This window comes from Peromyscus californicus, unplaced genomic scaffold, assembly GCF_007827085.1.
Source record: "Peromyscus californicus insignis strain IS unplaced genomic scaffold, ASM782708v3 Scaffold_16__1_contigs__length_79575227, whole genome shotgun sequence".
Lineage (NCBI taxonomy): Eukaryota > Metazoa > Chordata > Mammalia > Rodentia > Cricetidae > Peromyscus > Peromyscus californicus.
The window spans coordinates 6,363,791-6,377,509 of record NW_026294458.1 but is presented as its reverse complement, the minus strand read 5'-3'; the positions used below and the strand labels follow the sequence as shown (position 1 = coordinate 6,377,509).

The window sequence follows — 13,719 nt, the reverse complement described above, 5'->3', positions numbered from 1 at the left end:
TGTATGCCTGCAGGCCAGAAGAGGGCACCAGATCTCATTATTGATGGTTGTGAGCCACCATGTGGTTGCTGGGAATTGAACTCAGGACCTCTAGAAGAACAGCCAGTGCTCTTAACCTCTGAGTCATCTCTCCAGCCCCAGACATAACTTTTTAATAAAAAATAAATTCACTATCAACTCTAATTCCACTGACTTCTCAAACTGCTGAGGTGTATAAGCACAGTATGACCTTCTGACATGAAGGGCAACTCTACAAAGAGAACTTCTACCATGAGAATAAGGAATCTTGGATAATGTAGCACTATTTAGAAGACGTGGCCAGTAGTCTGAAGGTGTTCCTGAGAGGTGGGGAGAGAAAACACAAAACAGTATTTGCACACTGAGAGGCCAGGACACCAAACCATTGAGAAGGTAAGGTAATACTTCAAAAACGTTTTTAAATTTTTAATTCAATTTTATTTTTTTAATGTGTATGTGGTGTGGGTGTGTGTTCACAAGTGCGAAGACTCCAAGTTGATGTCAAATGACTTCCTCAGTCACTCCCCACTTTCCACGGCTGAGCCCTCTTCCAGGTAATCACAGTCCATTTTCATTCACTGACCCGGTCTCCTGACTGACTGACCTGCCCAGCTTGCCCTAGGGAAGCCCTGGGTCTGCTTCCCAAGCACTGGGACTGCAGGCAGCCAGGCCTGCTCAGCTTCCACATGGGCTCTAGGCTCCTAACACTGGTCTTCAGGCTTGTTCAGCAAGAGCTTTATCCACGGAGCCACCCACCCCCAGCCACTAACTGGCCGTGATAGTCCTAGTCCAAAATGGCACACACATCCTGTAAAACAACAGTTACGATGTGGGGGGAAACGGGACATGTCTTTCAGCTTTTTCCAAACAAATGGGCCTTCCCAGACTAGTCCCAGCAGACATGTCTGGTGGGAGATCGTGGGAGATGCTCTTGACAAGCGGCCCCAAAGGCTCCAAGACCAGTGTCTCCTACGGACAAGGAATACAAGGAAGACAGCACAGAAAAACTCATTTATTCCCTTGTCTTCAGTCACATTGCCAGAAGGAGACACCAGCCAAGTTTGGGGTTGGCTTTCAGTTTTCCCAAGTTAAGCCATGTCGTGTGAGAGACACCGACAGACATGGAAAGACCTGGGTTTATTCTGGCTGGCTTAGCGGCTTGCTCTCTGAGTGACCTGGTGAAAGCTGGCCTGTCTGAAATTCCTTTTCTTCACCTCTAAGACAGGCGTGACACTATCCGGCAGCAGGTCATTACCACAGTTCAGCGAATTACCATGGATGAGTGGCTGGCACAGGCCAGGGCGGGTAGGCATGTATGGAATGTTAAACATTACCCTTCATCCTGAGGTAGGTCACACAAGCATTCCCGGCTGGTCTCATAAGGTGCCCCCTACGATAAGCCTTAAACCCAAGCCAAGCCTAAGGCTCACAGGGGACCTGAGCGAGCTAGGGTGCCGAATCCAAGCCAAGCCTAAGGCTCACAAGGAACCTGCACGAGCTAGGGTGCAGAATCAGCGCTCAGAGGCTCCGAGGGCACCTTCTTGGGTCCCCCTGGCAGTCACACAGACACGGCCCCAGGCACAACCCGCCGGATGTGGGTATACGACTTCCTGATAGTGACGCTGCCGTGGTGGGACACGCCGCGCGGCAGGACACATTCCTCCGTCAGCTTCTGAGCCTCGGGGTCCCAGCAGAGCACTGTGGCGATGACCTCGTTCTTCTCGTCCCTCCCGCCGGTGATGTAGAGCTTGTTGTTGCAGGGCGCGATGCCACAGCTGGCCCGCTCGTGACTGAGCTGCGTCACCAGGCACCAGCTGTCCTCCAGAGGGCTGTAGGCATAGAGCGCTCGCATGGCACCGCCTGCAAAGAACCAACAGGCATGCTGGGCAGCTCTCTGGGTCTTTGCTCACTAATCACAAGAGTTCTACTTCCGATCAGGCCAGATCTACCACCTTACCAGAGAAAACGGTAGACTGGTGGCTTTCTTCCCAGAAAGCCAGAATGGATCCCCGGGTTAGTAATGTGGGAGAAACCTCATCTCCTTTAAATTCTGACCAGGTGGGAATCTGGTTCGAAAAGACGCCTGACTTACCTTAAGACTGGCTCCCTGGAGGAACCCCAGCTGATGCCTCGGGTACCTCAGCCTGGCTGCGTTCTGATCTGTGACCCTAAGCACTAAAACCACAGTGTTTATAAAGTAACACAAGGACCGTGAGCGGAGGCGGTTCCTAAAAGTCATCATTTGGGCATTAACTAGGAACGACATCTCTCTAGAGATATCGATGGAAGACATCGATCTAGCAGGCTCATCCTGATACTGGATTTTTGAAACCTTTGGGAGCCTGACCACAAGCAAAATTTCAAGAGACCTGAGGCAAGGCAGAGCTTTGTACAATGTATCCCAGTGTTTTACCCCCCAATGCCTTCTCTGATTAGCCCTGATTAATCACGGACGGAAGCTATTTGTATTCTGGCATCTCTTGAATCAGTAGTTCTCTATCGTGGCTGCACATTAACATCAGCTGGAGTTTTAAAGAACACAGTCGTACTATTCCCAGAGACCCTTCTTCCCCTCCTCATTTCACATGCCTGGCATAGGCCTGGCTATTGTAATTTTATAGAGTGCTTCCTGGTAATCCTAAGGAATGGTCAGGACTGAATCACCAGTCTTTAAAAATCACATGCCAACTGTGGTCTTGCTGGCCAAGGCTTCCTCTCAACTAAGTACACTTTTTTAGGCCCCTAAAACCAAGCAGGAGAGGAACATTCCCATGATGCAAACTAAAACACACAAATGTTTCCTATTTGCTGAGCACTTGTTACACGGCATGCTTCAATTTCTGTGTATTTGCGGAGTTTGCAATACAATTTTAGTCCTGCTGTGACCTCTGGCCTCCTCTACTGACTACAGCTTCCATGCTTTGTGTGGCTATTTCTACCTCCAGGACTTCAAGGGAAATTCCAACAAGGCCTGGTCCAAAACCACCTTCTCTTCCTTTTCAGCCTTATCCACATCACCCAGGCATTCTGAAAAGATAGTATCTTGTCTCCCAGGTGGCTATGGGGGCGAGTGGCTACAGATGTAAGAAGTCATCACTGACTCACCAACAACATAGATGTGATCCTGGAAACTCACTGCATTGATGCATTTAGCCTCTACTGGCATGGCCGACTTCAAAACCCATTTATTGGTCGAAGGATCATAACACTGAGTCTTGTCTGTGGCCAGCTTCCCATTGGGTCCTCCTCCAATGACATACAGCTTCTTCTTGTGGCTAGCAGCCGCAAAGGAACTGACATGGACAAGGAGGGGTGCGGCCTGCAGAGGCAGAGGGCACAAGAAGTCAGTGCGCTGCTCAGATTGTAGGAGAAGCTCACAGAACACATACGTGGGCATGCTTCGATGGAAATGACATGGCTCCCAATAAAATGCAGAGAGAAACAAAACCCACTGTCTCTACAGGCTCTAGGAAGCCTGGAGCAAGCTGTGTCCAAGCTGGTCCTGCTTGTTTAAGCCAGAGTCCAGCTCTCAGGGAAGGAGAGATACAGGCAAGACTAAATGTCTGTGGACATGAAGCCAGCATATTCATATTCATTCTGTGGTCAGTTACTAGGTGCCAATGTCGGTTTAAGGTTATACACATATGCTGGTGAATCTGTGGGGGATGTCATGGCAACATGATGATATCCTTCCCTTGTGCTTACAGTGACCACGTTTTAAACTTTCTGAAGCTGGAACAAGCTCTGACCATAACAAAGGAAATCTGCACTTGAGAATGGTCTGGAAATGCTGGTGATAAGGTTGTTTTCTGATCCTGGGGCAGTTTTTAACCAGAGGTAGCTTTGCTAGAGACTTGCACAAAGGCCTGTAAACGGCTCATCATTAAGGAGAAAATAAATACACCCTGACTTCTAATTATAACCAAATGACCCTGGGTTCACAAAAGGTGGAGGAAATGGATCCTTGGGTTTCTGGTATGAAGAGCTGCAGGACAGAAGGATTCTGAGGAGACAGATTCTGGGCCAGGACATGCGACCAATGGAGTTAACCATCTTAGAGTAGACTCAGCCTCCCTCCATGTCTGGGGACCTCACTAGCACAGGACAATGCCTACACAGAGCCCTGCCACTTGGAAGAACGTTATTAGTGGAACTGGATCAGTAATGTTGACTCATGGCTCCTAGGAAGGGAGAAGCTCAGAGCCAAGAAGATGTCTATGGGAGCAAAGTGATCGATCACCAGCCACCACCATAGGCAGGGTCAAAGTAATCGATCACCAGCCACCACCACAGGCAGGGCTTTTGTTTTGTTGTTGTTGTTTAAGCTTTGAAATTACTCACAGAAACAATCTCCCATACCTCTGACCAGCAGTTGTGGAAGGGGTCATAAGTCTCCACATTGTTGATCCTTTGTAAGCCATCAAACCCCCCAATTACATAGACTTTGCCACCCAATACAACCATCTTATGCCTCCAGCGGCCTATGTTTAAATATTCTATCTGAATCCATTTGTTGATTGAAGAATTATATTTCCAAACATCATGCTGTGTTTCTTTGCCACCTACAAGAGATACAAAGCATTTAAAAACATCAAGCAGATGTTTTCCCCCAGCATTCTCCAAACTCTAAAAGTACTAAGTCTTCAGCTGAGTCTCAGCTAAGGGGAGATAGGGGAAATCCTGAAGTTCTGATAGGAGGGACAAAGCAAACTCAAAAGAATGAGAAGCCACAAAAGCTAGCACTGTGGGCTATGCCACAAAAGCAGAATGGTGGGCTGTGCCACAAAAGCTGGGATGGTGGGCTGTGCCACAAAAGCTGGGATGGTGGGCTGTGCCACAAAAGCAGAATGGTGGGCTGTGCCACAAAAGCAGAATGGTGGGCTGTGCCACAAAAGCTGGGAGGGTGGGCTGTGTCACAAAAGCTGGGACCGTGGCCTGTGCCACAAAAGCTGGGAGGGTGAGCGGTACCACAAGGGCTGGGATTGTGAGCTGTGCCTCTAAAGCTCAGGAAGGGGGCCCAACCAAGTGAAAGGACCCAGAGAAGGCTTCAGTGACGTCAGTCTGGATGGGTTGGAGCCAAAGAGAGTCTAATCCAGTGTTTGTGACCCCAAGAAGCAGAGAGCAAGGCTGAGCAAGAGTGATAGGCCTCGACAGCCAGGAAGTTAGAAGTAGTTTATGTTCTAACAAAAAAAAAAAAAATAGAAGTAGCAACAGTGTGGAAGAAATTACCAAGAGACCTTACAACATCATTTTCACTTCCATCTTCAATCTATGTAAAAGAGTAAGTAGTACGAAGAATGGAACCTACCTCTAGGTGGAGACAAGCCTTTGCCTCCTCTCAAGGGTTAATCCAGTGGGACAGGCCAGAATCGGGCCTGGGGATCCTCCCCGGAAGGCAGGTCCACCTTAAGACAATGTGCCTTTTCCTTCCCAGAATTCCCACCCTAGTGCCCTCCCTGAGTCAGGCAGCCCCCACGCTGGACCACCCTTAGGTGGGGCTGCATCTGCGCCTTTCTCAGGTCCCACTACTGCTAGCTCTTCTCTCCTGTCTTTTTCTGGCAAATGCTGGCCAGAACTTTAACATGGTTTAAACTCCCTAACCAATGCTTTGGGAATCCACACTCTTTCTAAAGGCATTCCCCCATCCCCAACCCCCAACCCCCAGCCCCAACCCCCAACCCCAACCCCCAGCCTCGGAGCTGCGGAGCTGCGGAGCTGCGGAGCTGCGGAGCTGCGGAGCTGCGGAGCTGCGGAGCTGCGGAGCTGCGGAGCTCCACGCTGTCTTATCCAAAGCAGTGTGACTTGTTTTTCTCTCCTCGGTTCCAGGCAGCTGCAAGAGTTACAGCTTTCCTCTCCTGGCTTTTTCTTTTCAACTCTAATTAACTGTTTAATGGCCTTGAGCTTCATTTGAGTCCATTCTGAAAATCTTTTTAAGCACCCCAAAGAGAGAACAGGCTTCCTGGGTGCCATCAGGCGGCTCTTCTGGGGCTCCCTAAGATTTCTCATAGCAGTCCTTTCCTGCCTTTTACTTCTTTAGCTGGCAGAGCAAAGGAACCCATTCCTGCAGCCCTAGATGGCAGTGGGCCTTGTCCTATTTTTTAATTAATTTTTATTATGGAAATATGAAATGCTTACAATTGATCATTTGAGAGGAAAATGGCCAATGTTTTCTTTACAACTATCTTAAACACAAAATTATGATGTCTAGGTGAAAGGCACATGCTTGTGAATTTTTACAGATGCTTCCAACAGTCCTTCAAGATTGCCCTCCCTCCCTCCCTCCTTCTCTCTCTCTCTCTCTCTCTCTCTCTCTCTCTCTCTCTCTCTCTCTCTCTCTCTCTCTGAAATAGAGAACAATGGCACGATGTAACCCGCATGGCAAGAATGAAGCTTCTCTGAAGAGACACTTGTGCCCCTCAACCTCTCTTACTACTGAAATGAAACCATGGACCCCAGAAATGAGAATTTCTCCAGGAATCTCACGTTGGAAGATGAAAAAGGATGAGAGCGAAGCGCTGGCTGGGAGGAGAATTTGTCTGCCACAAAGAGATTCCACAGAGTTCTAGCAACTTTTCAGACAACCTTGACAGGTCAGACTGAAGCCCCGCCAAGGGGTGGGCTGTGGATGGGCAGGACCACACCTTGGTGGTCCTGAGGGCTGGCTGCTCAGTACCATGTCCTTGGGCCTCTATTCACGTTAATCTCACCAGTACAGTGGTACCATCTCTTTAATCCCAGAACTCCACAGGCAGAGGTGGTTCGGAATCTCTATGAATTTGAGGCCAACCTGGTCTACACAGAGAGTTCCAAGGCTGCCAGGGCTACTTAGTGAGACACTGTCTCAACAAAGCAAATCAAGTCAAAAGCCTGTAGCTTTAGTTTGGGGCTGCAGATATGAACTTGAGCAGGGTCACTGGATCACCTTTGTCCCTCTTTCCAATGTGGCCTCATTGAATAAATCGCCTTTCTGCTTTTTACTATTAATTTGGGTGTTTTACTTGGCTTTTACTATTAACTACTGTTTAATTGGCTTCCTGGGTATAAGTGCGGCCAAACCTGGCTCCTTGGCATCTAGACTGTGTCCCCAAGTTGGTGGGTGTCACCGTTTGCTCCCATGACCGTGGAGGGGCTGTGCTTCCTTTCCTAGTGCTGTGCTCACATGCCTTGAACATTTGTCTTTGTGCTTTGTACTTTTCAGAGGTCTCTACTCAAGACATCGTGATATTGATTCCCTTTGGGTGGCACTGAAGATTAGAAAACACCATGAAAACCTTCAACGAGATCTTTATTAAAAGAGAACAGCCGGGCGGTGGTGGCGCACGCCTTTAATCCCAGCACTCGGGAGGCAGAGCCAGGCGGATCTCTGTGAGTTCGAGGCCAGCCTGGACTACCAAGTGAGTTCCAGGAAAGGCACAAAGCTACACAGAGAAACCCTGTCTCGAAAAACCAAAAAATAAATAAATAAATAAATAAATAAATAAATAAATAAATAAATAAATAAATAAAAGAGAACAAACGCTATGTTTTCCTTAGTGACTTAACACCTGGTTAGTTTGGAAAGCATATTGCATGCAGAGATGAGGAGAGCTGCTGTAACAGCTGTCCAAGCCCCTCAGGTGTCTGTGTCCTCGGTTCTCTTAAGAGTGCTTAGGGAACGCTACAATTCTAAGATTCACTGGGGAAAGCTCTCTCTGGTGCAGGTGAGGGAGCACACGTTCCGCCATTGCCAGAAGGACTTTTGGGAAAAGGAGAATGGAGAAAGGCTTCCTTTACCAAATATGAAAATATACTGAAAGCATTAAAAATGAAAATACTGTGAGTACAGGATTAGATAAACTGACCAATTAAAATTGAATACAGAAACCAACTCAAATACATAGAAATGGTTAAATGTTATTTAGCAGTTGGCCATTTGGAGACAAGTTAGCTATAGCAATGTCACTTTATAATTTAAACAACTTCCCAACGTGACTTGGGGGAGTAACTAGAGGATGCGGGAGACTAACTCAGGGATTTGGAGAACATGACATGAAATTAGAATCTCACAGCAAAGAAAGTTGTGAAAATACAAATCAAAGGTAAAAGACAGCCACCATCTGAAGGGGAAGTATTTACACCACAAAGCAAAGGATATTTAACAAGGAATGCAAAAAGTTAGTAAACAAAAGACAAACACGAAGCAATAGAAAAACAGCCAAAGAGTATGAGCAGACATATTTTAAAATAAATCCAATTAGCCAGTATTCTATGAAAATCAACTCAACACCACTAAGATACAAGAGTGCAAATGTATATATTTAGTTTATTACATCAGAAATAATTGGTGATAACAACTGTTTTTTTTTTTGTTGTTGTTGTTGTTTTTTGTTTTTCAAGACAGGGTTTCTCTGTGTAGCTTTGCGCCTTTCCTGGAACTTACTTGGTAGTCCAGGCTGGCCTCGAACTCAGAGAGATCCGCCTGGCTCTGCCTCCCGAGTGCTGGGATTAAAGGCGTGCGCCACCACTGCCCGGCAACAACTGTTATTAAGGATGTAGAAAATGGGCACTGGTTGAGCTACAAAATGTGTAATCTGGTTTTTTGTTTGTTTGTTTGTTTGTTTTTTTGGTTTTTCGAGACAGGGTTTCTCTGTTTAGTTTTGGTGCCTGTCCCAGATCTCGCTCTGTAAATCAGGCTGCAGGCTGGCCTCGAACTCACAGAGATCCGCCTGGCTCTGCCTCCCAAGTGCTGGGATTAAAGGCCTGTGCCACCACCGCCCGGCTAAAATGTATAATCTTTGTAGAGGACAAATATAGCATCTGACAAATTCTGCATTCACTGACCTTACGACCACTTCTAGGAGTCTTTGCACAAGTGCAGAAACTATGTGTGTGTGAATGTCTGTTAGAGTATTTTTTTTCAAGTAGATTACAAATAGCAAATACATGTGCAGTGGCAGAGATCAATTCTGATTACCAAACCTTCCTTCCTGGACAAGTAACTTAACGACATTGCCAACCCCACATCTATTCTGGGAAAGAAGGGCACACTATTGGCTCTCACCAGTGGACTATTTGCGGCCTTTGCAGGCCATGGCTTTGTGGAATAGATGTGTCTTCTCTTTCAGGCCACGTGTGGGAGATGGCAGAATCACAAGTCAGAAGGAACCCGAGTCCCTGAATGCCTAAGTTGAGCGATGGCCTCCTGACCCCACCACTCCCACATACCCCTGTGTTCATTCATTAGATGGGACTTAGGACTTGTTAAAAATAGCTAATATTACTCATCCTAATAGAATATAAAAATATTTTAGCCGGGCGGTGGTGGCGCACGCCTTTAATCCCAGCACACGGGAGGCAGAGGCAGGCGGATCTCTGTGAGTTCGAGGCCAGCCTGGTCTACAGAGCGAGATCCAGGAAAGGCGCAAAGCTACACAGAGAAACCCTGTCTCGAAAAAACAAAACAAAACAAAACAAAACAAAAAAAATTTTATGAAAATTATGAAAACATGGGGAATTATCATGGAACCGAAAAACTGCCATATTTTACTTTCTATTCTCCGTATTGTTCAAATCATGTAGTATTTCTGTAGTAAAAAGAAACTTATAGCCTAATCAATATTAAGAATAGAACTGGAGAACAGCTAACATTACCCTCTGGAGGACACAAATACATAGGATTAGGAAGGGAATGTTTGTGTCTTCCATTGGATATGAATGAGAAGGACTGGGCTTAGCCCTGGATGGTGATTCTGTCCAGTACCAGGATGTAACCTACATTACCTTCCAAAACCTCTCTGAGCCCCGTTTTTTCCTACTTCATAATTTGGCCTCCCCCGCCGTGACTGGTAATTGCATGCCGTTGGTTCACCTACTAAGCTCTAAAGATGACAGCGACTGCGTCATTAACAAACATCTACTGAGCCTCTTCACTGCTAGGTAAGAGAGAGAGTGTTAGCGCTCATGGAACTTCACGTCTAAGGAGAAGGTGAGCACAAAGAACTGTTAATGATTATGTTAGCAATGAAAATGAATACGTATTCACATTACTTCAGTAGACATGGATCACAGAATGTCTAAGAAATTTGGGAAGGTTGGGTTTATGGGGGGATAAGACATTTCATTACTAGTCATATACCCAGATCAGTGCCCGGCGCCTACAACAGACTGAACAAGCCCTGATATTACTCTCATTTTTGTTCCTCCATGAGGGCTGGAGCTGTCTGTGCTGCTCACATCTCAGTATTTATTAAGTGATAATGTTTTCTCCAGGACAAGACCACCTAAGCTCCTGGTCCCATATCCTGACCCACAGAGCTAGACCTCCGTGAACTCAGACATTCTTGCAGGGCGGTTGGTTGGTTTCCTACACTTAGGGAAGTGTAGGATGTTATCGGGGGACTGCTTTGATCCCAGCCTCCCACTTACCTGAGATGTAGACCTCGTTTTTTAACGTCACACAGGCAAACTCCACCCACTTCTTATTCTCACTCTCCAGCTCATGCTCTGTCAGTGGGAGCTTGGCCACCTCCAGGCGACTGCGCCTCAGGGGGTCCAGGCAGGTTACCTCTGCCACAAATCGTTCCTCTTTGGTACAGCCGCCAATAATCATGAACACCTCAGACTGGAACTCATGCATCCTGGGCTTGGTGCGCTCTGAAATAATCTAGAAACCAATGAGAGGATGTGTGGGCAGAGGGAACACAGCACGATGGTGTGGAGCTTAGGCTGTGGAACCACAGAAGGCGGGTCCCAATCCCCATCTACCATTGTTGGCCTCGTGACTTCTCCTTCACCATGGTTTAATCATCTGTGCAACGGCTTTGGATGCTAACTACCCAGTGGGCTTACCGTATTAAATGGCATAGTTCACAGAATGTGTTGACCCAGGGTCTGCTGTGTAACAGGTACCGAATAAATTGTTACCTGTCATTTTTGTTGCTACTTTAAGACAAAAATCTATTTACCATCAAATGCACTTCCTGCCTCTTCTCTATGACCTGCTCTGAAACTTGAACTCCTGGAATGAAAGTCCAAGTTAACATTTACTCAATACCTATTGCCATAATGTGAAAAAGGAAGATTAGGGTGGTAGGCCCATGGGGAGGAGCTGTTACACATCACCCTTCAGAAGGTCTTTATTGGGAGAGAGGGAACGAGTGTGTGTGTGTGAGTGTGTGTCTGTGAGTGTGTTATGAGGGGTTGGGGGAGGCAGAGACAGAGAGTCTTTGCTTCAAACCCCAAGAAGAAAAGGTGTTTCTGACTCATGGATTTTCAGGAGATAGGCAAGCTCCACACAGGCACTACAGTCTGTCCTATCCTACAGGCCAAGGGTCATGGAGCAGGCAGCAGGAAGGACCAGAAGCTTGTCCTGCTGGTACAAGGGGGAGGGCCTACCAGCCTGTAGCACAGAATGCTTTTTTTTCTTTACCAATTGTTTGTCCTAGAAAGATAGCTGGGGGCAGGGGAGGCTCATTTGGGGGGGAAGAAACAGTAAGAGGGTCTGTGTTGTAATACTCACTACACACCAAGCCCTGGGCCAAGCCCACTATATAATATTACAGTGATGAGTTTATGGAGATGGTCACTGATACTGCTAACATTCCCTAGTAGAAGGAAGAGGGGCCTTTATCTGGGAGTCCAACCGTTATTTGTCTCCTGCCCTCCTCCAGCTGCAAGTGATCTTGGGAAATGCTACAGCAAATAGGAAGTCAATGGTTAAGTGAAAACGGGACTCCATGGCACAGTTTGCATAACGTCACCATTCATAATGAGGTGAGATTTTTCGGTGATGCAGCTGCTTGGGGGGTCACCCTCACCTGTGCTCTGTAAGTAAGTACAATAAGCTCACCACGTTGAACTTCAGTGGAACCGTTATTTTGGTCTGCCCTTAGTGCCCTATCTAGAGTGAATCTGGTAGTTTGTGTCTCCCGAAGAAAAGCTCACAAAGCATCAGCCACCACCCCACCTCTGCTTTTCCAGAAATTTTGTTTGTTATTTGTTTTTCTGTGCTAAAGAGCCAGATCCAGTCAATTTTGCATCTCTGGTTTTTTACTTTGGACTGTGGCCATAACACTTGTAGCGGGCCTGTTAGTTGTGAGTTCAAAGGAAGAGTGGGGAGACATGAGACAGGATAAATCCTCACTACTGTGTTGAGCCTGAGAGCATAGAAAGTCCACAGAGTAAGGAGGGGAGCAGTGGACTTGAGAACTCAGAGACACTTGAAGGTACCAAGGACTTAAGCAATGAGTTGGCGCCATAGACAAACTCTGCTTCTCTGCAGCTTTCTTCCCAACATCAGTCTGGTTTCTGTCCCCAAACCTTCCCTCCCCACAGCTGACGCTTGTGGGTTTCTAAGAGTCAGTGGATGGATGGATGGATGGATGGACAGACTGACAGATGAATGGATGGACGGATGGATGAATGGATGGATGGGCAAGACAGGTCACCAAGGTCCCTGTCTACTACTATTTTTTACAATACAAATCACTGTGGTACCCAGTCTCTACAATGGCCTCAAGTAATGTCTTCCTCCCAGAACTCAGAGCCCATATAGTTCCTTCTATACTGGTCCAGAATCAGTCTCTCTAACCAAAAGATTACAGCAGAAGTGGTATTCTACCAGACTACTAAAGGCACTAAAGCTTTCATATCGATTGCTTTCTTAGTCTCTCTTAGGTAAGTTGCTCTGGAAGAATGTCATCTGCTATGTAGATGACCACATGGCAAGAAACCACAGCTTCAAGCCAATAGCCAGTCAGGAACTGATGCTTGCCCGCAATACTGTGAGTGAGTATCATGTGAAAGTTCTGATCTCATCTGAATTTTGAGATTGCTGAAGTCTAAGCCAATAGATAATAGATGGACCGACACCTGGTAAGAGACTTTAGTCAGAGCAACCCAACTGGGTTTTACTTTCTTCTTTTTCCTTTTGCAGTGTAGGATTGAACACAGGGCATCATGCATGTGAGGCAAGAATTCTACCATGGATCCACATCCCTGCCTGCTGCTTTAAACTGTGAAGTTGTAGGGTAATTCATTATGTAGTGATTCCATATGGGGTAATAATGGTAGGAGAAAGAAGGGTCTCAAATCAATGTCTTCAACTTCTTCTTTAACAAACTAGAGAGGGAAAAACAGCAAATCCAGAAAGTAAACAGAAAAAAGAATTCTATCAGGATCAAAATAGAAAGAAAATTCAATAGAAAAAAAACAGAGAAAATAAAATGAAATCAGAAATTAGTTTATTGAGAAAAGTCAACAAAATGTATGATACATCTAGCAAGACCAATGGTGGGGGGCACAAAGAGCCACTGTCTGGAATTCAAGATGCTATATCACTACAGATTCTATAAACAGTACAGATCCACATCACTACATAGTCTACAGATAGTACTGATGACGAGGGTAAATTATGAACATCCTTATGCCAACAAATCCACTACTTGTATGGATGGAAAAATTCTCTGCAACTCAGTTTGAGAAGAAACAGACAACATAAGCAGCACTGTGTCTGTTAGCATGATGTGATTTGAAGTGAAAATCTCCTCTCTGGGTTGGCCAAACCCTGTAATATCAAACACTCAGGATACCTGTGAAGGACAGACAAGCAAACTGCTCTAAGAACAACCAAGAAATACAGAGATCCACACAGATAAAGGACATCCTCCAGAGGAGTAGCAGACAGATACGATTCCTGAACAACTTTGGGCTGAGGTTTCTACT

General features: G+C 46.3%; 1 protein-coding gene and 1 long non-coding RNA gene across 2 annotated transcripts in view; one reads left to right on the top strand and one right to left on the bottom strand.

The window, feature by feature from the left end:
* Nucleotides 1-1,010: 1,010 nt before the first annotated feature.
* Nucleotides 1,011-13,719, bottom strand: part of Klhl6 (kelch like family member 6) — a 36,123-nt gene continuing 23,414 nt past the window's right edge. The window contains exons 4-7 of the mRNA XM_052740201.1: nt 10,423-10,660; nt 4,378-4,580; nt 3,124-3,337; nt 1,011-1,878 (exon numbers count right to left, since the gene is read on the bottom strand). Of these exons, the coding sequence (XP_052596161.1) occupies nt 1,577-1,878; nt 3,124-3,337; nt 4,378-4,580; nt 10,423-10,660 (957 nt within the window). The 3' untranslated portion in view covers nt 1,011-1,576. The remainder of the gene's footprint in view (nt 1,879-3,123; nt 3,338-4,377; nt 4,581-10,422; nt 10,661-13,719) is intronic.
* Nucleotides 5,327-8,437, top strand: LOC128111806 (uncharacterized). The gene is made up of 3 exons (XR_008218705.1): nt 5,327-5,510; nt 6,369-6,608; nt 7,217-8,437. It is a non-coding gene; the product is annotated as an uncharacterized LOC128111806 (long non-coding RNA).